The sequence below is a fragment of the Thunnus albacares genome, chromosome 22, assembly GCF_914725855.1.
Source record: "Thunnus albacares chromosome 22, fThuAlb1.1, whole genome shotgun sequence".
Lineage (NCBI taxonomy): Eukaryota > Metazoa > Chordata > Actinopteri > Scombriformes > Scombridae > Thunnus > Thunnus albacares.
In genome coordinates, this window is record NC_058127.1 from 18,608,306 (window position 1) to 18,634,773 (window position 26,468).

General features: G+C 39.1%; 1 protein-coding gene across 3 annotated transcripts in view; it reads right to left on the minus strand.

Annotated features, from left to right (window-relative positions):
• The window catches only part of LOC122974040 (pyruvate carboxylase, mitochondrial-like), a 301,961-nt gene that overhangs the window by 145,875 nt on the left and 129,618 nt on the right, over nucleotides 1-26,468 (minus strand). For all 3 annotated transcript variants that reach the window (XM_044341882.1, XM_044341881.1, XM_044341883.1), the window contains exon 12: nucleotides 10,125-10,307. In XM_044341882.1, the coding sequence (XP_044197817.1) occupies nucleotides 10,125-10,307 (183 nt within the window). The remainder of the gene's footprint in view (nucleotides 1-10,124; nucleotides 10,308-26,468) is intronic.

The following is a 26,468-nucleotide window of genomic DNA, read 5'->3' on the forward strand; positions in this document are numbered from 1 at the left end:
TTCACGCTTTCTTTTGCAGACGTTTTGGAAATTTCATTCAAAATGGGCTTTCAGCCTTGGTTCCAGTTTATTTTCCGCTATCACCTTACTTCCTTCTGTTCCCCCCCTCTCCCCTTCCTTCCTCTCTCCCTCTCGGTCTCCCATCATGCTCCCTCTCTCTCTCTCTCTCCCCCCCTCGCTTCGTCACAGCCAATTTCCAGCCGTTTAATCCTGATTATGCCTTCAAAGTCCCAGTTGACACTATCCAGCTTGAACTTGCTGTGTGTGTACATGTGAGATGCTGAATCTGGCTATAAACACATCTGTCTGGTGTCTGTCGCTTGATTGGCTGTAAGACACTGTGTTTGTGTTGACGTGTCGTTTTAGCGAGAGCGTGTTCGCTACATGATAGCAGACTCTTAAGCTGGAGTGGCAGTTTCAAGCCTGTAAGTCATGTTTGTGTGAAAATACTTGCATGTGTGACAATGTTCTTCCATAGAACAGCTGTTTTTGTGAGTGATTGTGCATTGTGTGTGTGTGTCTCCGTGACTGTGTACTACTAGGCGCCAGTCTGCCCCTCTTTTTGTCTTACTCCTGTGGACTTTGGATCTGATCCCACTCTTCTTTTTTTGGTGCTCTTTTCACCTGACAGAAACCTCTCACTCAAGGTCATCAAACTTTTATGTGAGAAAGAAATTGATTCAAATTTCTGTTAAGTTTTGAAACTCAAATCTATAATTTTGTTGTATTGGATTGGCAAATACAGTATATTGTAGGGTGTTCCTGTTATTTTGTCCACCCATGTGCAGCACATGGAAAGAATGACAAAAAACATAGAAACCTTTAAACACACACAAAAGACAAAATCTGCCTATTTGCAAGAGTTTAAAAGTGGAGATAAACAGATCATTTATTGTTAAAGGACAGGAAACCGCTTATTAAAATTGATCATGATATATTTTTTTGCCTTTTGTACTACAATGCTTCTATTATGTGTTAATCTATACAGTATATAGACCTGTCAGTGCAGAATGAAAAGCGAAGACTCCTTTAAATTTTAATGCCTTTATGGCCTTAAATTTAGTCACTTTACATTAGACTTTGTTGGTTTCCTCTGACTTGTGGGATGCAGTCTGCCTCTCTCTGCTCACACCACTAAACGTGATAAACAAGTCTGTGTCATTCCTCTTTTTCTTTATTTTTCAGTGTCAACTTCTTTCTACCAAACTGCTACAGAAAATTACATCTCTGTCTTTCCCAATTTTTTTCACATCTTACACATCTTCAATTGATTCTTTTTCTTCCGTTCGAGTGTCATTCTTGCCTTCTATTCATCCCTTCATCAGCAACCTCAACCTTCTCTCATTTATGCACTCTCACTGTCGCTAATTGGATTTGTATGTTCTTGATTTTTTTTCATTCAATTTCTTGAAAATAAGGCCTTTCAAGGATTTAAGTATACACACAAATGCATACACATAGAGATGCACACAAACACGCTTACAATCACTTTACAAACACACACACATATACACACACAGAGATAATTACAGCACTGTTTGTGTGATTAAGTACCGTGCAAGTGGTTGTTCAGAGGTGTGAAATGATGAAGAGATAGACAGATAACCCGGCCCCCAGAGACACATATTAGTGTGTCATTTTGTGTGAGAGAAAGTGTGTGTATGAGTATGCGTGACAAACACGGTGCCTCTTTGTGTGTGTGTGTGTGTTGTCAGTGGGTCTAAACCTCTTATTCCTTCCACTGATAAGTCAGAGATGAGATGGATTTCCCGTCTCTCCTCTCCTCTTTGTAAATGTTGAGAGAATGATCCTGGATCAGTGCTTCTGCCTACTCTTGCCTTGGAGCATGTTGCAAAGGTCTTAAGTAGGGTCGGGTATTGAATATGTCTGAATTTTATCGATTCCAAATCTGCTTATTGATTCTGGTTCTTATTGATTACCAGTTTCAATTCCAATATGGTAAAAAAAAAGAGGTCAAATGCTTAGATAACAAAAATATCTTTATTCTTTTAAGCATTTACTTTGAATTTATTGTTTCATTAATTAAGGTTTTTATATCATTCTGTAGCTTCCAAGTAGTGTTTCATATGTATTCAAATCTGAAAGTATGTATGTTTTTAGCATCAAAATGCTATTTTCCCAAGCTCTTCTAAAAACTGTTTCCCACATGACCTGACGTAGGTTTCTGCATGATGAGGTTACTACATATAAACTGATATAGACCTCCTACCTGCCTAGCCAGCAGTCTAACCGGCAAAGCATACCCACACCAACACAGCACCTTGTATTGTTTTACACAGGACTGTTTTCGGTCTGAATGCAGATGAGGAGTTCCTGTGTCACAACAGCAACACAGTACATGCATACACAATGTGCCACAGCTAGGTATCCCTGGCTCTACTGGAGGTGTTGGAGAGGTGCTAGCGTAGGCTGATGACACACTTGGGCTTTGAGACTGTAAGACATCAAACACTGGACATCCTTTTAGATTGACGCCGTGCTGCCTTAAATGTTTGGTCAAATACGATGTGCAAGCTGACTTACAGCTAATTAGCTTCCCATATATGCTTTGCCATGTCATTTTGTTTAATAAAGTGAAGCCATACTTATGAGCATTTACCGCAGTCACTACTGTTGTGACATTAGCCATGCATGCACGTATCTAAACCACATGGGTAGTTGCATTAATAAAGGGTTATCGTGTTTAGGAACTGATAAGCAGAACTGAAATTCAAATTTTTTATTGGGTGTACGTTTCTTGGCATTTTGGATTCGGTTCTAATTGGGAACTAGTTTTCAGTTCCCTATTTAGTCATAAGAGGCTAACGCCAGATGAGAAGGAACACGGGTTCATCCTGTTACTAGGTTAACACTGAGCTTGCTGTGACTTGTGATATGAGTGGCAAGAAGGGGGAAAAGCAAAGTGAAGAGGAAAATAAAAGGATGGTTGGTGAGCTGCAAGATTAACAAGATAAATAAACTGAGTGACCAACAAACTAGCTTTTCTCTCACGCAAGATGCTGCATACAGTATACTTTGAAATGATTCAGTGCTCTGCAGTAACAGAGATTCCTCAGGAGAAGCACAGCTGTAGCTGTTGCTTAGGAAAACACTGAAAAGCCATTCATAGTGCAGTGGCGTTTTACTCTGGGATGGAGTAGTTTATTTGAAAAAAATAGAAGAGCTAAAAAAAAAAAGAGAAATTGTCACTAATTTTTTGTACATGTCACTAAACTGTGATTAGTAACATGTACAAATCACTGATTTATTTGTACTTGTAAAAGAAATATTGGTGAATTATGTTTGAGAGTAATTTGGATGTAAATTAAGCAGCGTTAAGCAAAGACTGTCGTTGATTTGACTGTTTATCACAATTTATTGATATAAATTACAGCTATAAAAGGGCTAACATTAGGGATTCTAAAAACAGACTAAGTATAAAATACGGAGATCAAGATGAAAAAAAAAAAGAAAAGCAGACCATGAGAAAACACATGTAACCAAGTCAGTGAAGCGCTAACAGGAGGCTCAGGGATCTGAGAACAAGAGATACACATGAGAGAACTAGAAGACAACTTTGCTCATGAAGGGAAACTGAGGTCAAACAGGTGAAGAGAGGGAGAGTGTGACAGAAGAGCAAGAAAAAAAAAAAACAAAAAAAAAAAACAGTAGGAGTTGTTTACTTGGCAGGTAGAGACGGATATGGTGTATGATAAAAGAGTCAGACATGACAGTGCAGGTACGGGGAATCGAAATGCTTGGCCAGACAGACGTGTTCACAAGTAGGCCCTGACACAGGTTAACAAACACAGTCACACTTGAGGCCAGGTAAACATAAAGAGTCTTTGTAGCAACAAAATACTGAATTTGAGGATGGATTTCTATCTCTTGTCATATCATAAAATGTAGCTGTATCAATGCTATACTGTCATATGACTGCAAGATATATCTATATAGCTACAAGATGAGGAAAACTAAAACTGCTGAACATTGTGGCATTGAAAAGATTTGAGAGTGTGACAGGTTTTATTTATTTGTAGCATTATTTCCCCTATAATCAATGATCAGTTCCACTGACAGTCACAGCACTATGCGGAGTCAGATCCCTTATCTACAACGAAACTCACATTGTATTTACTGTTATGCTGTTCTGTTATGATGAATTCCAGCTGCATGTTTTTTTGCAAGTATTCATCAGCCTTCATCAGTATTATGCAACATTCATGCAAAACATTTGTGAGACATGAATTAAATTGTGGAGAGAAAAAAAAAAAAAAGAGGAGCAGGGTTCAGAGAAGTAAACTGTGAGGAGGAGAAGAGAGAGAGAGAAAGAGCAAACTACAGGTGATCAAGGAGCTGAGGGAGGATAAAGAGACTATTAGATTTGTAAAAAAGCTGATCTTTTTACATTTAGCAGGAAGCAGAGAGACGGTACAATGAGCACACTTTTCCTCTATTAAAATAAAGCCGTCTCTAGTCAAGGCTACTGTGAAAAGATGGACCAGATCCCCCATGTCACCCTCACATAACCATGTATGACAGAAGTGCTAAGTAAAGATGTAAAAGCAAAAGATTATTCAGAGGAGAGAAATTAGGAGAGGTAACAGAAGGACAAGTGTGCGGCAATCTTCAGATGAGCAGTAACCTGTGATCTGGCAGCGTATAACGAAACATTGCACAGATTCTTCAAGGAGCCTCTCTAGATGGGAATCATCACCGACCCATCACTCACACACACACACACGCACATACAGACAGATGTAGGCGCAATAACCTCAGGTCACCTTAAAACTCTCTCGCTCTTACAGACGAGCTGTAAAGATGAAAAAGCAAAAATGTCTTCTGACAACACACACTCACACACACACACAAACCTATATGCACCACATCCAAATGTCTGCGTTTGTTAAGAGTCTCAACCAAACTGTACAGAATATGGAGGCTGGTGGTGTTATGAGGAGCAAGGTTTAGATATAACCTACTGCCATATTGCCATTTGTCATGCTGTGTTCCCTTTCCACATCCTTCTTTTTGGCGACGTGCATCTGGCTTAGTCTTCACCTAACCAATTATCTGTCTCACGCACACGAAATGTGCAGGATTCAGCAGGAATGTGGACAGGAATCATCCGAAGAGACGCTCTCTTGCTGCTGAATGTCAGATGGTGTTGTTGTTCAGGAGCTCATTAGTTATCCAGTCATTAGTTGGTTTCACATGACAAACCAGGAATCAACCTGTGTGATGAGCAATTTGGCCGGGGACAGATGCTCGAATACATGCGTTCACATGATAGATTGTAGAATTTACTGTGTGTCCGGTTTAGAGAGGAGACAAAGGTGCTCAATTAAGAACCGGTAGCTTCTCATTACAAACTGAGGTAGGCAGTTATTCCTGAAAAGTCATATTTATGTGTTTTTTTTTTTAATCTTGGTGTTGAGGATGATTTGCATTTTGTATTTCATTGCTCCATGCACAGCAACCCCCTGAGTCTGCAATATGAAAAAAAATCATAACACTTATACATAAATTCTGACATGACAGCCACAGGTGTACTAGCCTCTATGGGCAACATTACCTTACTTGTCATTTTATCTTACGCTCTCTCCATCTTGATTGGTCTTTTGCTGTCCCCCCCCCCCCCCCCCCGCTCCTCTATCCATCTATCTTTACCCTTCTGCCTCATGTCCTGTCACTTTCCTGTCCATCACTCTCCCGTTCTCTCGTTTTGCTGCCGCATACATGACATTTTACTGCTTAACACACATGGCTCAGGCTTTGTACACACACACATGTCCATAGTCACCAATGTGCGCATGTGCACAAAAAAAAGCAAATAAAGACTCATGTGCACACACACACACACACACACAGAAGCAGGAGATAAACAGAGCTTTCTGAAATGCCAAACATAATTCCACACAACACAGGAGAGCAGCATGTTGTCAAGTGTCAACCAAGAAACTCAAACTTTTGGTTGGTGCATTCTGGTTTTCACTTGAATTTAAAAGGTTACACTATACCAACACACTGAAGAACCACCGCTACTATAGGAATCAACAAACCCAAAGAATAATGTCAAAAGTCTGATCGCTGATCTATGTTTTCCTTTTCAATTTGAAGAAAAATACTCGTGGGGGTTATGAGGATGGAAGCCTTCAGCGTCATATCTCTGTGAGCAGACCGAAGCGTTAATAGGACTTGGATTTGCTGCCAACGCTCTGGCTTCTTACTGGTGACATTCCAACACAGCACAAGCAATACTCTCCAAGGCCACCGCTTACAAAACACACAAACTGGGAAAGAATTAACCACAATTCTTGTTCTAGTCAAAATTTTCATTGGTCACCTTAACAACATGAGCAAACATCCTCATAGGTCCAGTGATATTTAAAAGGACTGAGTCAATTTAGACAACTATCCGGACAGAAACAGTCTGGGAATTGAAGAATGACTCAATGGATGATGCAGAGTGTCTCCATTAAAGTGATATTACATCTGAAATTATTAACCTCTTTTAAAGGCAGTAGTGGACAACATGGTCATATACGATAGCTCTATTCTATAATACACAATCCAGGTTCTCACAGCCCATTCGGTTTTCACTATAGAAAAGTAATCAGCAACAGATTTACACTTGTGATGCCAGAAGGATGATTAACAAGCTGGTAGGATAGAAAACCTGGGCTCTTAAAGTGGTGTCCTCCATAATGTGTTTTTCAAACTGGCAGTGCATAAATTAATGCAAAAATTATAAAACAGATGAAGACATGAAAGAGAAAGTTTGCTCACTAAAGATATATCTCAGATCAAGCAAAGTGAGGCACAGAGTCTGTGTCAAAGAGCAATAAAGAGTCTCTGTGCTTACTTTGTTGAGAATGTTGTTGTCTGCGAGACAGTTTGGTGGCGAGGACATGAGTACCTAGATTTTTAAACTCTTCTACCTCATGCAGCCCACTCTACACAGCTGAATACTAATTCACAGAAGTCAGACTACAAGAAAAAAAGCTTTGAAGAAAGTTTTGCTCAAATTTCAGGTCTTTGGAAAAAGCTGCTGTTGAGAAACAGCTGTTGCAGTTGATTTCAATTGCAGCCACTGTAAGAACTGCACATTACTGTAGATTGACTTCCCGCTGTCGGTTTACATAAACCGCGGTGATGAGGACAAAAGGACAGTGTCCACAGGCCCATCAAGTCTTTGCTGAGATCAAACACTTTCTCACTCTATCGGAAGGGAAAATTAATCTATTAAATCTGTGCTGACGGTTTGTAAAGTGCACTCCTAGTTAAATGAGAAATTAAGAGTTGAGAAGACCAATTTGACTTGCAATTTCACCTCATCATGACTAATTCAAAATAGACTGAGGAATTACTATGACTGAGCTGATAGAATTTTCTGTTCCACTCGCTACAGCAATTTCTTTATTCTCATTGTGGCTCCGATTTCCTTCACACTACATGTAGAGAGCCCTATATGAAATGCAGCAAGCGTTTACAAACTCAACCTTCCATTGATTTAAAAATATATAGACTATAATTAAACAGTGCTCATTTTAACACTCTGCTAACTCATTTACAGAGAAAACCTTTTTTAAACACTAGAACCCAGAAGGGGTTATTTTCACCCCCGTGGTGTTTTCAAATACATGTAACTCTGTTAAAATAAAACTGCTACACCTCTCAGTTCATGCCTTTTCCTAAAATGGGTTTATTAATCATCTAGTTAATTATGGGGTGTGGGATAAAAAGAAAAATTATGATCATTTATACCTTGAACTGCCAAGGTGTAATTTTTACTGCTAATAGCTTAGCAACACTCATTGTTCAGATGTCTTTTGATGCAGGCTGCCATATCACAGGCTAGACTCTAGGTTCAGATACATTCCTTCATCATCTCCTTGCAGTTTTCATGCATGACTTGAGTGTTTTTGACTGTATAGCTGCTGTGGCAGCTTTGACTTACATATTGGTGCTCAAGTTTACTGTTCTATGTTGTTGCAATAACAAATGAGAATGGAAATTGAAAACTATGTCCAGTTCAGGTTTATTTCATTTCAATGTTTATATCGTCAGTTATTTTTATGCATGCAGATAATTTAGCACCACTGCAAACATGTATATGATCCATGGGTGAGAAGATGAAGAATGCTGCCAAAGCACTGTGTGTGTGTGTGTGTGTGAGTGTGTTTGAGAGAGAGAGAGAGAGAGAGAGAGAGAGAGAGAGAGAGAGAGAGAGAGAGAGAGCTGTTTCTTTATTCCCAGTATAAAACATTTGATCCAAAATTCGTTTTCTTCTTCTACAATAATTAAATTACTTAAATGTGTTGATTACTTTGTTGTTTATTTGCTATAGCCTACAGTTTATTGATGAATTTTAAAATGTATTTGACCTTTTCCATCTGTAATGAAATAAAGCTATTGTAAAATTAATAAATGGTGAGCACTCTGTTTTTCTTTATTCCCAGTAGTATAACTAAAACAACATGTTATTAACCAAAATTTGTTTAATTTTTACTTAATGTTCCTCTTCCACAATAATTAAATTATTTAAATGTGTTCATTATTTGGTTGTTTTTGTTGTAGGCTAGAGTTTGATGAATTTTAAAATGTATTTGACCCTTTCAATCTGTAATGAAATAGCCTGAAGCAACTGTAAAATTATTAAACCCCATAAACTGAATTTTAAATAGTTATTTTGTCAAGTCTTACTTAACTGCTTCAAGAAATGACATCGTTGCGAATGTTGATGCTGGAATATTGGCGGTTCTGGTGTTAAAAAGTGATCAGCTGCACTTGAGCTTTGAATTAGATTTAACTGAGACTTAAAGACTGGAATGTGTCTCTTCAAACTATTTTCCTTAGCAAAATAGTATCGGCAAACTCATACCTTCATAATAAACTACTCTAGCTTCACCTTGAAATGAAATGCTTAATTTCTACAGTAATAAATCTTTGTGGGCATCAATCATGGTTTATCCTCAGTCTACAATGAAAACATACCTGCATTGTTTCCAGCTATAGCCTGATTAGTCAACATACCTTTCACCTCAACGTGCTCCGGGAAAAAAAAAGGCATGTGTTGTGAGATACTTCACACTTGTCCAGAGAGCAAATTGTTCATTTGCAGAGTGAAAATTAAACATGAAAACGTGTAAATTGCAAAGTAGAAGAAAGAAGAAATCAACATGACAACCACAACAACATTCTCTGGGCTTCTATATATAGTCCTACATCAATTAACTGGTTTTATAAGCTCTCAGCCATCTGTTGAAGAACTTGAGTGGCAAAGATCACTTTTCCTTCTGCAGAGTATTTTTGAAATTGTGACTTTCATTAGGGTGAGAAAAAAAAAGTAAAAGTTTGTTCCCAAACCAGCTGATTTAGTATTGTGTACCACTTCATTATCGTTTAGTTGTTTTAAAATGTGACGCACACAATACTACAGACACCAGTGATCTCTGTAAAATGCTGACTTGTCTTTGTGTGGGTACAAATATTAAAGAAATTAACATCTTTAAAAAAAAAACAACCCTGAAAATAAGCCAAATTAAACTGCTGACACCACAGCTGTCAAGAACAGTTCACACTTACTGATGATATTCAGCACAACCACCCTCAATCATCATAGAGATGTATCCTGAGGCAGTTTTATACGCTACCAGAAAGGTTTATTTTTTTGTCTGAAAACCAAGAGACAAGGAGTAACACAGAGCGTGTTATCAACCAGACAGGTCATGCAGAGATGTAAGGATGTAGATCTTCAAAAAGCCTCTCTAGCTCTCACTCTTTCAATTTTCACTGCATCACACTATTAACCGAGCTAGACTGGCTTGAAAAGTTTGATATATGCTCTGTTCACAGCTCTTATGAACCCAATGACAGCAGACCAATGCAGACCAATGCCATCAAATACCTATCTGCTGTCTAGAAAAATACATCTAATGCCAAACTTTTAGAAAGTATGACAACACAGCGTATCTGACATCATAAATTCAAGTGTTCACAATCCTGTCACCCCATACACACGGACAGAAAACATTGAGATCCTTAAATGCAAATGAGAGCAGAGGAAAAACTGCACGCAAAGCATCAGCGCTGTCAAAAAGCTCACGGCTGAACGTCCTTACCTTGACCCCTCGCACTCTGAACTCGGCCAGGGCTCGGCTCATCTTGGAAGCTGCTGTCGGCAGGTCTTTCCCGCTGGCGATGACTTTGACCAGCAGGGAGTCGTAGTGGGGTGAGATGACAGCACCCTGAAAGGCTGAGGCGCTGTCCAGACGGATACCCATGCCTTCACCGCTTCTGAAAACCTGGGAGGAGCAGGAAGGTGGGGGACAGTTAATTTCGTAAACAAAAAACTGGTGATGATCAAGAGTTAGATTAAGGTTAAAACACTGTGAATAAATACATATCAGTACATGTTGGCTATTTCAATTTTCAGTATTCAATATCGTAAAGAGGTGAAATCATGACCCAGTGAGTATAACTTGGAAGCAGAGTAGTGCAAAAAAAAAAACTGTATCTGCTGCATTTGGCAAAACATGCACAATCTGTCAGTTGAAGATTAACTGTTTTCATTAGAGCTTCTGTGTTATTGTCCCATCCAGCTTGCTCCAGTAATCTCAGTGGGTATATGTTTTATATTATTGTTCAGATACAAATATGAATGTTCTCTGCAACAAACTGCCAGTTATGTGCAAGTGCTCTTCCTCAATAAAAGATTTATTTCAATACCTGGGGACCAAGAATGGTACATGAGATTACGATCCACGGTTGGAGCTAAGAGGAGGGTGTAAGATCGGCTGTCAGTGAAGGTAACTGTTCCTTCAAGAGATCGAAAGAAAGAAAAAGGCAGGCCTATTATCCCCAAAAGTGGCAGACAAAGAAAGAGAGAGATAGGTGGTAGGCAGGCAGACACAGTATCCTGGTAGATCAGTGGTTTGAGATGTATTTGTGTGCTTGGTTTAAATTCAGCTCGTAACCTTTGTCACATGTCTGTAATCGTTCCTAACACTCATTACTTTAAACTGCCGATGAAAACGGCAAAACCATCAAAAATAAATTTGGCAGACAAAAACTTGACTTTGCATCTTCCCAAAAGTGCAAGACGCGGCGTCAATCGTTTTTCTTTGTTACTGTCTGTTGAATATTTCAGTGCAAATGTGATTTTTTTTTGTGCCTTACTTGTTCTACCATCTCGGCACTGTTTGCAGCAGTTGTTAACGGGATAACCGCGGATTGTAATGTAAATGATACAGAAACACAAAGCGCGGCATCTGTGAGGTGCCAAAAAATGTAAGCGTAAATTAGCCTGCGCTTGGATGGCGATGGAGAAAGACATACAAGAGGAGCAAAATGCGATGACATGAGAGGGGAGAAAACAAGCATGAGATGAGTGAGAAACGGAAATTGTGGACTGTTCCAAACCACTTGGCGAGAGAGCGGGAGAGGGAGGGGAGGAGATGTGAAGAGGAGAGCGCGGACTATCCAACTCTGCAACATATGGAGCCCCTCGAGGGCTGGAAGAGAAAGATGAGTAGAAATTATAATTATAACAATGTTGTGCCACACTGATGATATGCCAGTAATATCTTCAGACAATGTAGATGTGCGGAGCTGCCGACGTTTATGACCAACAATATTTTTTGATTATCCTTTTGCTCTTTACAACTTCAAGCTATTTTTTTTTTAAATCTCTGGCTTGAAATGATCAAAATAGTGTTTAATTCCCACTATAAAGAATGTTATCAGAAATATGGTACAATGACCCTGAATATAGCAGCCAAAATGAATAAACCCCCCAAAACCAGGATGTTAAACCACGTTATGGTCCGGTGCTACATTCCCTCGGTTATTTATAGAAACATGCTAGGGCCTGAGCTAAAAACGAACACACGCATACCACACTTATGCTAAATGTAGCGCAACAGCACGGAAGCATAAGATGTCAGCTTGCTGTTAAAATTTACACATCAACATATCAAAACATCAAGCTGAATGCTCAATTGCCGCTATGAGTGGACATCAATGTATTTTTTTCAACCTGAATTTAATATTTCAAAGTAAGGCTCATTCATAGCAATATCCTTCACCAAGGAGGATTTCTGATCTTATTCATCCGAAATCAGAGAGCAAGTTCAAAGAGTCTGCCTACATAAAGCGGTAAATGTATGAGATGCTGAAGCAGAGGAAATTGTCACGGGTATTGCAGTCCACGCAGACTGCCTCTTCACCTGCGCAATATGCCGTTTCAAGGCTCGACGTCCCAATTTCCAGGTTGTGATTTTCATAAAGCCCGGCACTCCCCTTTGATTTTAAAAGGGCTCGAGGCTGGTCATCAACACTTCAAGTGTCGCTGAAGTAGAGTCGCAGCAAAGTTCCACACCGACACTTTCAGATGTGCATGTGAACAACTCTGCAAACTGCACAGCATATAATTAATTTGTTTTAAATTTTAAAAAAAAACAGGTTTATATTTAAAGAACATGACTACAAAAGAACATCCTTAAAAAGCCTATAGTTGTGCCATTACTGTTTATTATTTATCTGAGCTTCAACAGCTGTGCCTACACATCTGGTTTTCTGTGGACAGTTTTTTAGTAAATACTGACTCATATATTTCAGGTGGGGACTGCTATACCTTCAAAATGATGAAATATTATATAATCTGCATAATTACTGTGGTTACCTTGATGACTCCTCTGCCAAAATTGGCAAAAGAACTGAAATTTTCATGAAGCACCAGATCTGTGCAACTGGAACAAAGCAGTCTAAAAATCATGCATTTTATTCATGAGGTCTCTAAATGATGCTGACTTGAGAAATCTGAGGTTGTAGGCGGTAAAAACAGGAGAGAGAAAATATTTCTTCTTTATTTTTTTAAGTTGTTGCCAATAAAGATGTTTTGTGAACTTGATTTTATGTAGAAAAAAACATCTAACAGTGCTTTTGATGAGACGTTTTGCCAACTGTGGCTGATTGGTATTGCCAACGGGGCTCTGGAGCGCTTTGTTTCCACAGTAGTCTTGCCAACCCTCCTCTGTACAAATGCCCCTGGGAAAATCTAAACTCTGTTTACTTTTCTTTCCATTCATTAAATATTTCCTTACTGTGCACAGGCTACATTTTGAAATTGTTCTCCATCACCCCGCAACACTGCAGGCCAAGCATGTACAGTACACAACAGCGATGCAGCTGTTAATGCTGACTGCTGTGTTACAGAGATTGACGGGTTTCTTTGCACAGTTATTTAATATCAAACTATTAGTAACGGTAAAACACAAAACATTGCTCACATTAAATCTGATGCTGCTAGTGGCTTTGACTTATTTAGTCTTTACATCCACACAAGTTGAGTATCAAGGCTATTTTCAGCAACACCCCGCTGGATAATTACACAGTTTAGGCATCTGGCTAACACTTTTATCCATAACAACTTCTGATAAAAGGGAAGGCAAGGGATCAGTGACTAGCTCAAAGGCACTTCTGTTCCCTGACATCCTGGCCTTTGCTGCTGTTTTCACAAGTTTTTGAAACCACTAGTGCCACCCAGCAGCTCCCTTATAGTTTCACATCTGGGAGCTGTCCAGTCTATCTAGGGACATGTCAACTGATTAGGTCCAAATGCAGGCCAATATTAATTACACATGACCTGACTGAAGGTCTTTAAACTGTTCCTGTGAAGCCTAACAGGATCTGAGATGGTACTTGAGATGCACTTGGTATGCTAGGTAGATAATAGGTTATTCACAGTAAGTTAGATAGCATGCTATGAGCTAATAGAGGTAACTGACAACTTTGAATTTCTGGTCTAAAAAACCAGACAAGTGGAGGATTATTTTATGTATGTGTTTGAGTTGTATAAACCCACAGTATGAGCCAACATGTCAGGATCAGATTTAAACCATTGATTCTTCCCTCATAGCTATTCATTCACTTTTATAAAAGCAAAAACAACAGACTTTTCATGGCTTGTAATTCAACAAGTGTAGGGCTGTGTTAATGTTGCAAGGCCAGATGGTTAGTGATAATGGAAAATGCTTTGTTGTTTCCTGGTTGGCAGTTTTACCAGGTGTGAGAAGAAGATATGTTTTATGATCCGATCGTACAAGCTACTCTATGATCGTTACGTAAAACATGCATGGGAAGAACTTAAGACCTATCCAGAATTTTAAAGATAAAATTTAGCAGAATACCGCAATATGTAATGAATGTCTTTGGAGATGTGAGTCTTGAGGTAAGTGCTGGCTGCCGCAGGGTCTCTTACTGCTCGTCCATCTTACGGAACAGATAGACTAATGACATTAGGATGGGTGTCAGAAAATGTCTTCCTGGGACAACGGATGTCAAGCAACAAAAAAGGTACTGCAGCTGTTTGTAATATTGTGTTGTATTTGATGAAAACACAGCCTTCTATAAAACTGAAAAAAAAAGCTTGCTGCATCTCTGGAGCCAAACAAACAGACAACAGGATAGATCGCACACATTTTCATCAATGTATAAACATGCAAGCTCTACAATCCATCGCACGGCTACAAGGCAGGCGGACATAAATTCATATGCACACTCAATCATCCACACAGAAAATATTTTGAGCCCTAAAATGTGGGCCAATATTGTTTTAAATCGAATTTCTAACTGTAAGCAATCGTGTCCTGCTCGTGTCAGGAGACTAATCAAACATGCAGCAAGACAGATGTTTGCTGTTACAGTTTACTGCCCAAACACACACACTCGCCGGCCACTTCATTAGGTACACCTGTGCAATCTAACACAATCCAATACAACAGCTCTGCCATAAATTCTACATTTACAAAGCTTATACATTTTCAGTTTTTGTTGACATTGTCAGAAAGGTGATAGTTAATTTAACTTTATGTTTATTATTGAGGTCATAGTGGGCAGTGGTGGTGTACTGGGATGCATTATACTGAGCGGTGTTCCTCATATTTTGTCCACTCCATTAACATACATGAGAGGGACAAAATATTAGGAACACCATTCAATATAATGCACCCCAGTACACCACCAGCACCCACTACAACCTCAATAATGAACATAAAGTAGAATTATCACCTTTCTGACAATGTCAACAAAAACTGAAAATGTAAATGTAGAATTTATGGCAGATCTGTTGTATTGGATTGCATTAAATTGCACTAAATTGCACAGGTGTTCCTAGAAGTGAAGTGGCTGGTGAGAAGTCTTCAAGATCCGACCCAGGTCCTGAGTCGGACCGGGTCCAAGTTCTACTTAGTCTAATCAGGTCTCCTTCTACTGCTGCTAGTATCGGGTCTGTATGTCAATAGGCCTATGTCCAATACACAAGTGGATCCGAAATGATTGGAGTGTATGCGGTATCAGCTCAGTGTGTTTTGAGTGCGAGGAGAATGTGAACTGTGAAGTGAATCAACGTGAGGAACGAGTAAAAGGAAAAGAAGAATAAGGAGGTAAAACCAGCCAACTGAAACATCAGCTGTTTGCTCCTGTTTTAAACAACTAGTCGATAAAGATGAGAAAAAAGTTCTGATAAGGGAACTGAAGCGTTTGTATTAAATAAAATGAAGAGCAAATAGGTTAGAACATTGTCTTTTGTCTGTCTATCATCCAGCTGGCTACAGAAGGTTTCATTGTTGGTACAGGAGGTGGATATTTAGTTATTATATTACATTACATGTTATCTGTGTTTGAAGCGTATAAACATATAATTTTCATTTCTATGACTTTACATTCCTTCATAGGGCATTATTATTATAATATTGCTGCTCTTTCCCACTGCGGCTGCTTGTTAATTGATTGAATTAATTGATAGCGCACCAGGCTGCTGCTGGTGTTTGTCTTCTCTCTCTGCTCAGGTCCGTTATGTTCGGGTATATTCGGGTTGGGTCTGGCTGTGCTTGGGTCCCTCTCAGGTCGGGTCTCTTTTTTGAAAATGAATTTATGCACATCAGGTTCGGGTAGGTTTTCCACGGGTCCATGATTTTGGACCAGTGAAGACCTCTAATTGGAACCAATCAGAGTACGGTTGTTTTGCAGAGAAAAACAAACACCACTGAAAATTCCAGACATGTACTGACAGACAGAAAAAAGTATAATTACCACATTAAAATCCTTAAAATGACATCTCCTTCTCCCTCATTAAAATATCCAGAATCTATAAATATGTAAATATGTTTCATCTCAGAAGTTTAACTGCTGGACACAAGATGTCTCCTACTTCACTGTAAAGTCCATTCTCAGTGTTTGTGCACTGGAGGCATCTCACTTGTGTACCTTAAATATTGGACCAGGATTGGCTTCAAAACTAGTTATGATGTCACAAATCATGTTTATGGCCCACCTCTTAAAATTGGATTTTCAATGAGCACAGAGAAACTTTCCACTTTAAGAAGATAAATGTTCAAGTGTCAAACTCTGCACACACATCATTCTGCACAGTGAAGCTCAAATATTCAACTGCAGGAACAAGAAGAAAAACACATTTTTGAGTGAAGGGTGACTTTAATTCCAGGGGGCTTTCAGAAACTGTGGACACATAATTTTGAGAGCCCTGCATGGCCTTAATATTTATAGTTAAACTGAACCTCGCTCCATGTACTGCATCAGAGAATTTCCAGCAATTAACCCCAATATACAAAATATTTTTTCCCCACTTCTTGCTCATTAAGCCTGTGTGGAAGCATTTCCATATTTACTTTTGTTTGCTATGTGCTAATGAGGGACAATTCACTTTTCTGCTGTGCTTTTGTGAATATTAAGTGTATTAATTTTGGCTCCGGGGCATATAGATATACGAGATGAATGGTGCCACGGTAACACCCCGCAGAGACGAATGTGTGCCTTTATCTCATACGCTCTACAAGGACTCAAACCCGAGCAGAGCCACTAAAGGTCGTGTAGCCATAAAGACAGAGAGAGAAAGGAGAGAGATAAAGGCAGAAACTGAATGAAAAGCCAAGTGCTGTGTTAATAATTGAAGTCAAGGTGTCAGCTTCTTTCAGCCCAGGGCACTGTCTAACAAGAAAACCCCACTTTCTTCTCTGACACTCTCTCCATGTCATTGTCTTAACTCTCTTTCTCTCACAGTCTCTGGGTAGTCACGGATAGCAATAATTTAAGGACAAAAGGCAATGAAATTGTCTCGCTGACACATACATGCAATGATTCGGTACCCTATTGATACCTGCTCACACTCACTCCCTGTGGATTCCTGTTGATGAGCAAATGCGTTAAGATTTTCACCTCATTACTGGCTTACTTATTATAATAATAATAATAATAATAATAGTAATAACAATTTCCACTAGTCTTTTCACTCATTTCACGCCTTTTATTCTGCATTTTCTTAATTTCTTACACCATATTGTATATATTTTGTAGTATATTCCTCAGTCATTCTTTGTCCTGTGCTCCCGCTTCTTATTTTTTTGTCACCATCTCGCTCTCTGCAACCCTCTTACATTTCTCTGTGTTTGAAGTACATCCCTCAGAGACTCTCCTCTGCAGCATAGGTTGGTGGTGTATTTGTCTGACATGGTATGAAAGAGCGTTAGTCTGCCATGGGCACGTTACAAATCCTCTCTCGCCGGCCTGCTGTAACCTTCTAAAAAATAAAAAAAACTCAAATGTCTGAAAACACACTTTCCCTTTTCAGGAATTCAGATAAACAAGCCGATTTCCCCACTGACGGCCTTGCAATTTCAAAAACGTCAGAATGGCTTCTGGATGGATTTCAGTAACCCCAGTCAGAACCTACTGAGCGTGTGGAGGAATTTAAAAAAACAAAACAACAACAACAAAAAAACAATCGAAGCAAACACAAAAATGCCAACAGCATGAAAAGTGGAGTTACACTGTCTCACTTGACCACTGCCTTACAAGTTTAAAAAAGCAAGGGAACATCAGTAAAGGAAATTGTTAATGCTCCAAATCTTTATTTAAAAATGTTTTTTAGGAAACAAAAAGGTGTTATTGTGACATCCATACACATGAAGCGCTATCAGAGCCTCAACTATATACATTTTTAACAAGTAGGAGATAACCAGACTTGTGAATTGTAAAATATGTGTGTGCATTTGTCACAGTGGATTCATCACAGTGCCTTGCGATGTATCATGGAGATAAATATCACACTCAGCATTGTGAATTATATATGAACGAGAGAGAAAGCCCTATGTAGCAAAAACAGAGGAATTCCATTTCACTGTATTTATCCAAAGGCCTCCACACCTGAAAGCGTTCCAATATGGCTTTTTGTTTTAACTTTTGACTGTCACAAGGTCACAGGATAGATTTCAATTAAACATTTTGCTGAATGATTAAAGGCTAAATTCCATTTTTTGATCCTCACTGTTTGATATAGTTTGCTTGTTGCCAAAATGTTCACTTTAAAGCTGCATTATTTGATTTTTTTGACCTGAAGCTGAAAAAAAAAACCAACACTTGAAGCTGTTATGACAAATGTGTTAGCAAACAGTTGCCTATTTACACATCCAGCAGACACAGAGCAAGCGCTCATTTGCAGTTGGGTGATAATTTCTCTGTGGGTGGTTTGTTACTACAAGTGACACCTTTTGCATCACACATTATTATTTGAGCCATTGTTTATCATAAAAAGTGACTGGTGCAGCTTTAAATTGAGTGAGTTGGTTTGAGTTATATATTGGTTTCATTTTGAATTAACATAATATTAAATCATTTTATTATATCTTTAACTTGCTTGGTAGGGGACTATCTCCTCAGTTGGCCAGTGTCTATAGTGTCTATATTCATATTAGCTTCTGTGTATAAGACGATACTTTTTCTGATGTATTATTAGTGTCACGGAGCCAGAACATACCTTTGAAACTCAGTTTATGTCATTTAAGTCAAAACATCCAATTGAAAACCAATTCAGTCAGGTCAGATTTGAACTGGTCCAGTCACTGAATGTTTAGATGACAAATGACTCACTGCCTCACCAAACTCTACTTCAGCTTGTAGATTTAAATTCTGCTTTTAAAAATGTTGCAGTACATTGCTGCTTGCTTGCTCAAGGGGGCAAAGAAATCAAAGTTAGAGACATGGAGAGGTAAAATAATCTTGATTATTGGTCTTAGGTGGTTTCTACCAATGCCTAAACAAGATCTTTGTTGTTTTCTGAACCCATTTAGCAGCTGTAACACAGCCCAAACCCTCAGGCTCCTCAAGTGGACCCAAAACCAGATTTCAGTTGCTTTTGTATTAACACTGAAAACTCTCCAAGACAGTCTCCAAGCCATTCACCATTAAGTTCATTTCTCCCTTTCTCCCATTTCCCAGACTCCTCTACCAAGCCTCATTTATCTCCCTTTTTTCCTCCCTAATGTTTCACCTTCTCACTTCACCCAATTCTCATTCCTCGAGCTCCCTAGTTAAATTTTCCCTCTTCGTTGTCAGGTTTTGTTTACGTATGGAGTTGAAAGAGACAGCACACGTACACTTGAAGCTAATGTATGGAGAAAAAACAGCAAGACAACACACATTGCCTCCCAGCTCTGTGTATGAAGCAGAAAGACAGAAAGTGACAGCAATATCTGAGCTCCAACTGATAGCGTACCAATTAGAGAGGGAGAGGAGCAGACGGAGAGGCAGACGCACAGAGAGGTAAAGAGAGTAATAAAGGGAAAGAGACAGAATAACACAGACATGAGGAGGAGAGAAGAGAAAATAAGTCCAATGTCAATGTTTGAGTCGAGCTGTGTGGATGAATTAAGGCTAGGAGAGCAGTTTGTAGGTGAGAGGAGAGGTGATGGGAGAGAAGCAAGACATCAGGGGAAAGAAATGAAAAAGGAAAGAAGTTTGTCATTAATGGTCAATAAAGAAAAACCTGATGCTTCAAAGGTAGGGCTTCACAATTGCCCTAATGTGAAAATGTATGCTGTTGTGCTTTTGTGTAATTCATTTTTAGCGTTTAGCGTAGCTCCTTTAAGGAATAGCTCAGTATGTAGCAAGTGTGCGGTCTATAGAGAGCAAGAGAGACAGAGTATGAGGCTGCAGCTACCAGAGAAACCCGCCTGCCATCTGAGAGCAGGCTGAGCAGGCAAAGAGCGGGAGAGTTTCTGCCCAACACAAGCACCAAGATCCAGGGAGACATGAGAGCAGCTGCTCACTGACAGCTATGTGTGTTTACAGCAGAGAGCAGGAGGGAGGACAGACTTCTCACTCCGTTACTCTGTGCTGTCCCACTCTAGCATCACCCTCTCAACCTATAAACATATTAGTTCTCGAATTTCTTCACAGGAATGTCTTGGGGGTTGGCATGGCACACCAAATTAGGAGGAACTCAAAGACAAACGGAAAAAAATACATTAAACAACACTTCAAATAATTTGACACAGATATTGTTACAAACTTCACAGCTTGGTCACTCGTTTTAGTTAGTCAGTGTCTCAGAAGTATCTTGTTTCTTTTTCCTTCCGTGGCTAAATTTGTAAGTGGGTTGACTCCCAAGGAATCTGGTGACAGTTTACAGGCAGCCTTGGAAAAATCTGGCCATCTCCTGACTTTAATTACTCATGTCCTACAAAACTGATTTTCTCAGCTGACTTACTGCAGGGGCACGTCTCTGACATGTGCCTGCAATTGTTTGTTTGTTAAAATCTGGTCGAGGTATGCTGTCACAAGCCCCCCCGAGCCGGTATGTTCGCCACAATTTCCAATTAGGAAATTGATCTTGTACTGTCAATCTTGTATTTAGCTGGGATTAAAAAGATCTTGGGAAAATCATGTTTTTTACAATATGCTGAAAAACCCTATATAATTTAAATGGCAATTTTGGCAATAATACAAAAGTATTAATTGGCAAGATTACGTTACTGAATCCAAAGTGATATGGGAAATTAAAAAAAGACATGGGTCAAGGAAATGTGATTCTGAGGAGAATAAATAGAATGTGGATAAAATTAAGCCAGCCATGGAAATGAGTTTTCACAGTACACTCACATATTTACTCACACGTGTACATGAACAAAACAGATGCAATAGTAATTCATGAATGTGTGTAAAAGAAAACCTTGATGGCTACCTTCAATAATAGGAACTTTGGTATTGAATTAATTGAATCTTTGGAAGTACATGTGAAAAACAGCACATACTGTACAAACAATATGCCTATAAATGCTATATTGTGAGTTTTCTTCTGCTAGATGTCATAATTTCTTATATTTTCACAAGACACATAGGAATTCGCATGACAGCTTGTGTGAAAAGAACCTAAATAAGGACTCATCTTACAGCTATCTCTATTGAGAATTCACATGGCACTGACGCCGCCCACGCACACAAGTGTCCTTATCACATAGAAGTAGACTGTCTTTAGAGGCTGAGATAAACTGGCTGCAGTAGATTTAGTCATGCAGTATCATTGGTTTAGCTCAGCCCATGAGACTGTAAATCTGGCAGATAGATGGGAGACAACATTGACTATCAAACAGTGACAGCAAAAAAAGATGATATCGGATTTCTACAAATCTGCCGATACTGCAGAATTTAATCTTTGCATGTAATTTATGCATTCATGCCCAAACATCCTGCACATCTTTTTCCTCAGCAACCATCTGCTTCCAGTTGATCATTTGTCCTTTCCTATTGGTTTATTCAAGACACCGAAAGGTCACCAAAGTGATACTATTGGCTATTATGCAAAGGGAGCCTTCCTTTGATCTGCTTTAATATTGAATGTCAATTGCATTGACTGTAGAACCGATGCCTGTTGCGGATCGTTTCAAAGACCTCCTCACACTTCAATATCACACACAAAAGTATGGATACACAAGCAGTTCCCCCTTTGTTTAAAATCATTACTTCAGAACTCCCCTGAGAAATAATGGCTGAGCCGGAGAGCCCAATGACACTTTTTTTCAGCTGTCCTGACTGGTGACCAATATGGTGACAGCAAGGCGTATTGGTCTTATTTTAATTAAAAGTCATTCCCTTGCAACCCTCCACAAGCCATTCCCAAAGCTAGAAACAAGAGAACCATGAACAATTCTTTTTCATTAACATAAGAGTTAACTGGACATTCTTTGCCTCACTAATATGCCATAGCGTTAGCCCTTTGGCATTAATGAAGAACTAAATATGTCATGTTCCCTCTAATTTGCTAACTTGATGGACATTTGTACTGGATTTGTTGCATTTTGATCTATTTTAAGAGATGTTTATACTCTTTTATCGTGACATGACGTTCGGGGTGTGGCACTTGGACATTGACTATGGCAACTACCACCCTTGAATTCATTATCCAATAAATTTGAAACCCTGTTTAACCAGTTATCTAATGACAACTGCACAACTGTTCTAGCTTGATTACATATGTTGTTTACCTCATGTCTTTGTCTACTCTGACTCTGATGAAGACACAGTAGTGATGAAAGGTTAGTCTGTTTGCACAATTAAAGGCTGTGAATTAATCAGTGTGTTCCAGTCCCTTTTGTTCTGTGGTATTTGTTTGTATTTCCTTTACTGCTTTATGTTTTATAATTGGATTCAAACCAATCTGTTCCATAAAAACATCTAAATGTGATTCACTTTCTATCTCAAGGTTTAACCCTCAAACAAAATGTGGATATTTTAAGATGGTTAAATAAACATTCATATTGTATCTTTAAGCTCATCACTTGGGCAGTTTCACTCCTGTTTTCACCACCTTTCAGGTTTTGCTGACTCTCGTCTGTAGCTGTACTCGACATGTGCTTGTTCAAAGCTTGTCTGGCAGTCCACAACTGTCGCTGGAGTACCTGAATCCAAAATACAACCACTCCACCCCTCTTCTATTTCAATTTTCCTCCTATCCTTTCAATTTCACCTTCATTTCCTGTCTCTATACAGGCTCAATTTTTTTTTTTCATCTCACAAAACCATTATCTACCTCACTCTCCCTCTTCCTCCCGCTCTGTCTGAGTCCCTAGGGCATCCCCGGCTTTATTTATCCTTTCATTCTTACTTCATTTAAACTCTTTCCTTCCTTCCTCTGACTTTCAGTATTTATTTTTCGTTCTGTCCACAGAAACCCTCTAATCATCTCTTTTGGCACCTGCGACCACCAGTAGAGCAATTACAGGCCAAGGCCCAAAATATTTTTGCACGTGTGTGTCCTTAAGAACAAAACCATATTTGTGACCAAGTACTTTGACACATTTGGGGATAAAGACACACACACTGCAGTGCACAAAGTCCCTCCTTGCCTTTCATCAAAAGGCTCATTTTTTGATACCCAGCTAAATTGGCTTCTCCTTTCAATCCTCTCAGTGTGTGTGTTAGAGTGTGTGTGTGTGTGAGTGTGCTCCAGACGGAGGTATAATGACCCTAATGAGCAATAGAGGATCTCTGCTGCTCTCCGGTTTTTCCTCCTTTTCATTTTCTCCTTTTTCCTCGCTCTCTGAATTTTCTATCAATTATCGCCCATTCTGCCTTGCCTGCACTCCTCTCTAATTTTCCTCTCTGTTCATATTTTCCTCGCCTCTACTGTTATTTCCACTCTTTCCCTCTGTCTCTTTTCATTTCCCCCTCCACTCCTGTCCTTTTTCTCACATCGCCTCTGCATTTCTCCCCTCTCATCGCCTACTGTAGATCCTCAACCTGCCATCTCCCTTTGCTTGCATCCCCTCTTTCCCTTCTCAAATCTCTCTCTTGTCTTTTCCCATTTCTTCACATATTCCCTTCCAATTTCATCTCTTGCACATCTAATCCACTCGTCTCCCCTCCCTCCCTCCCCTCATGATTTAAGAAAAAAAACAGAAAAGAAAACAGCTGTAAGTGCCCAGCTGCTAAAAAAGGTTAGCCTAAAATGTTCATGTTTTGTCTACACCAACACATACACTGAATAACAACACACACTCTGGAAGAGATACATGGGCACAGATGCTTGCTGCCTTTCTGCCAGTGCCCCAAACCCCCCACACACATACTCTTATCTCTCATGCAGTATTAAACATCAGTGCAACCATTAGAGTCAGTGGCAACCAGATGTCTGTGACGGAACTACAAGCTGTTTGGGGCTTTGGAGGTGGGATGGGACCCATACACACACACACACACGCGCACACAAGTACACACATATCTGATACACAAGCTGGTCAAATTTGGATTCACCTCTAGACATGCCCAATGTTGTTTCAAGATGAGACATACTTGTGCTATGAATGCACAAGATGTCTAGCTATGGATGGATGAGTACAAACAAATCCCACTCAGAGCTATCTGGACAATGTTGTTCCAGACGTCTGAGCTACATGGTTAAGAGGACAGTTAGTGATGTCTTCACAGTCTGAAGAGTCTGAGAAAGTCTTGAGAGAAGTAATTCAAACATGACAACACCCCATCTATGAAAAGTCTGAATCAAAGTTTCATCACCTTAGAGAAATTGTTGAATTTTAGGTCTTAAAGTTTAAATGTGGAGAGCTTTTTGAGTGTCTTCAAAGAGCCTAAAAACGTATAAAGTTGTGTGATGTACGCATACAACCTTCATAACTGCTCCTCCATTATGTTCTTAGCATCTACGTTTCTCTATTTTTAACTTGTACATTTACATATCCATAGCTCCAATACAACCTGGTATTCAAATCTCCTCATTTTTATTAGCCACTTTGATCGAGACTGAAATATCTCAACAACTATTGGATGGTCTGCTATGGGATTTTTTTTTTTTTCAACAGATATTCATGGTCCTCAGGAGATGAATCCTACTGACTTTGGTGACACCCTGACTTTCCATCTAGCACCACTATGAGGTTGACATTTGCGGTTTTGTGTGATGTGTCTCGACAACTATGTTCCCCACAAGATGAATTATATCATCTTTATAATATCTTCCCCTGAGTTTTATCCAGCAATTTTTTAAAAAACTAATGACATTCCCATCAGCCTCAGCTTTGTCTTTAGTGATAATTAGTAAACATGCTAAACTAAGCTGATGACCATGGTGAACATAATACCTACTTCACATCAGCATGTTAGCATTACCACTTTAAGCATGTTGGCATGCTGACATTATCATTTAGCTAAAGGCACTGCAAATCCTAATTACAGTCTCAAGGATGCTACTCTTAGAGCTTTAGCACATCATTTTCAACAAGACTTATGTGGAACAAATAATATATATTTCCTACAACTCTGTCATACAGTGGTAGAAAAATTTCTCGTGTGTAATATTCATCCCTTCAATGATCTACTGCATGTGTCTGATCAAACACAGTTTGGATTTTCTACCAGTGTGCCTTATTTTCAGTACTAGTATAATATTATAGGAATGCATCAGAAAAAAAATGAAATTTCCTGCACATGACACTTCTCTCCCTGCGGCGGATACCTTGGCCATTGGTTTGGCTCGACTAGATTCCTCTCTCTCCCTTCTGGCTCACCCGAAAGTTCAAACCATCTCTCTCAACTTTCATCAGTGCTGCCAAGTCATTCCCTATCTTCCTCACTCTGAAGACGCCAAACATTTCTCAAGGCTACATCTATTTCCCACCTTTCCCAGGAAGTTCTTCCTCTTTAATAGCACCAACTTTTTCAAAAATCACCATTCCTCTTCAATTATTTGAACTACCTGTTGCTTGCATGTGCACCACATGTTTCAAGCAGCTCTGGATAACAACATCAGCTACAGTAAAAGTCTCATTTAATCACATAACATACAATGTAATATATAACATTTCAATAGTGTGAAAAAAAACCTCTTAATGTTGAATAAAGCTACAGAAATCCTGGGTTTATTAACAGCCCACACTTGTACAACATCCAAGCCCCCCTTATCAATATTCATGTGTCAAAACATTGACGGTGTTTAAATACTGAGTGTGTGTTTTAACACTGAGGACGATACAATACGTATCTTGATGTGTTACCAACGATCTGATACACTAAAGATACATATGAAGCAACTACCAATGTGATATGCTTCACCCCTATTGTGATGCAGTACGATTCCACATGATTTGATTCAATACAACACAATGGAATTCAATGCAATGCAAAAGAATGATGCAATATGGTACAGAGAGTTTTATATTATTAAATCATAAATTAACTAAAACAGTGCAATTTTTACTTTACATATTTGTTTCTCTAGTGCTGCAACTCAGTAAGCATCTTATTTATGCTGTTTCTTTTTGGACCTTTCACAAAACAGGCCTTTTCACAAGTCCTTTGTAGTGTAGTGCTCTCTGTCTCCAGTTTACATGCATATGCTCCGTGACCCAAACAATTACTGTCAAAATAGTTTAATTCTTAAGCAGAACTTCCACCCAGAACATTTAGGCAGTGTACTGCTTAGCTATAGCATGCTGGCGCGCTTGAGAAACACTTTGGAGAGGAGGAATCAATCTGACATTATTGGTCCCATTTCTAATTATATATTAATCTGATTTTACCGATGCAAAGATGTTAGAAACAATGCATCACAAGTTCATCCCACATTGTATCCAGTGCACACTTTTTTAATCAGGGCAGTT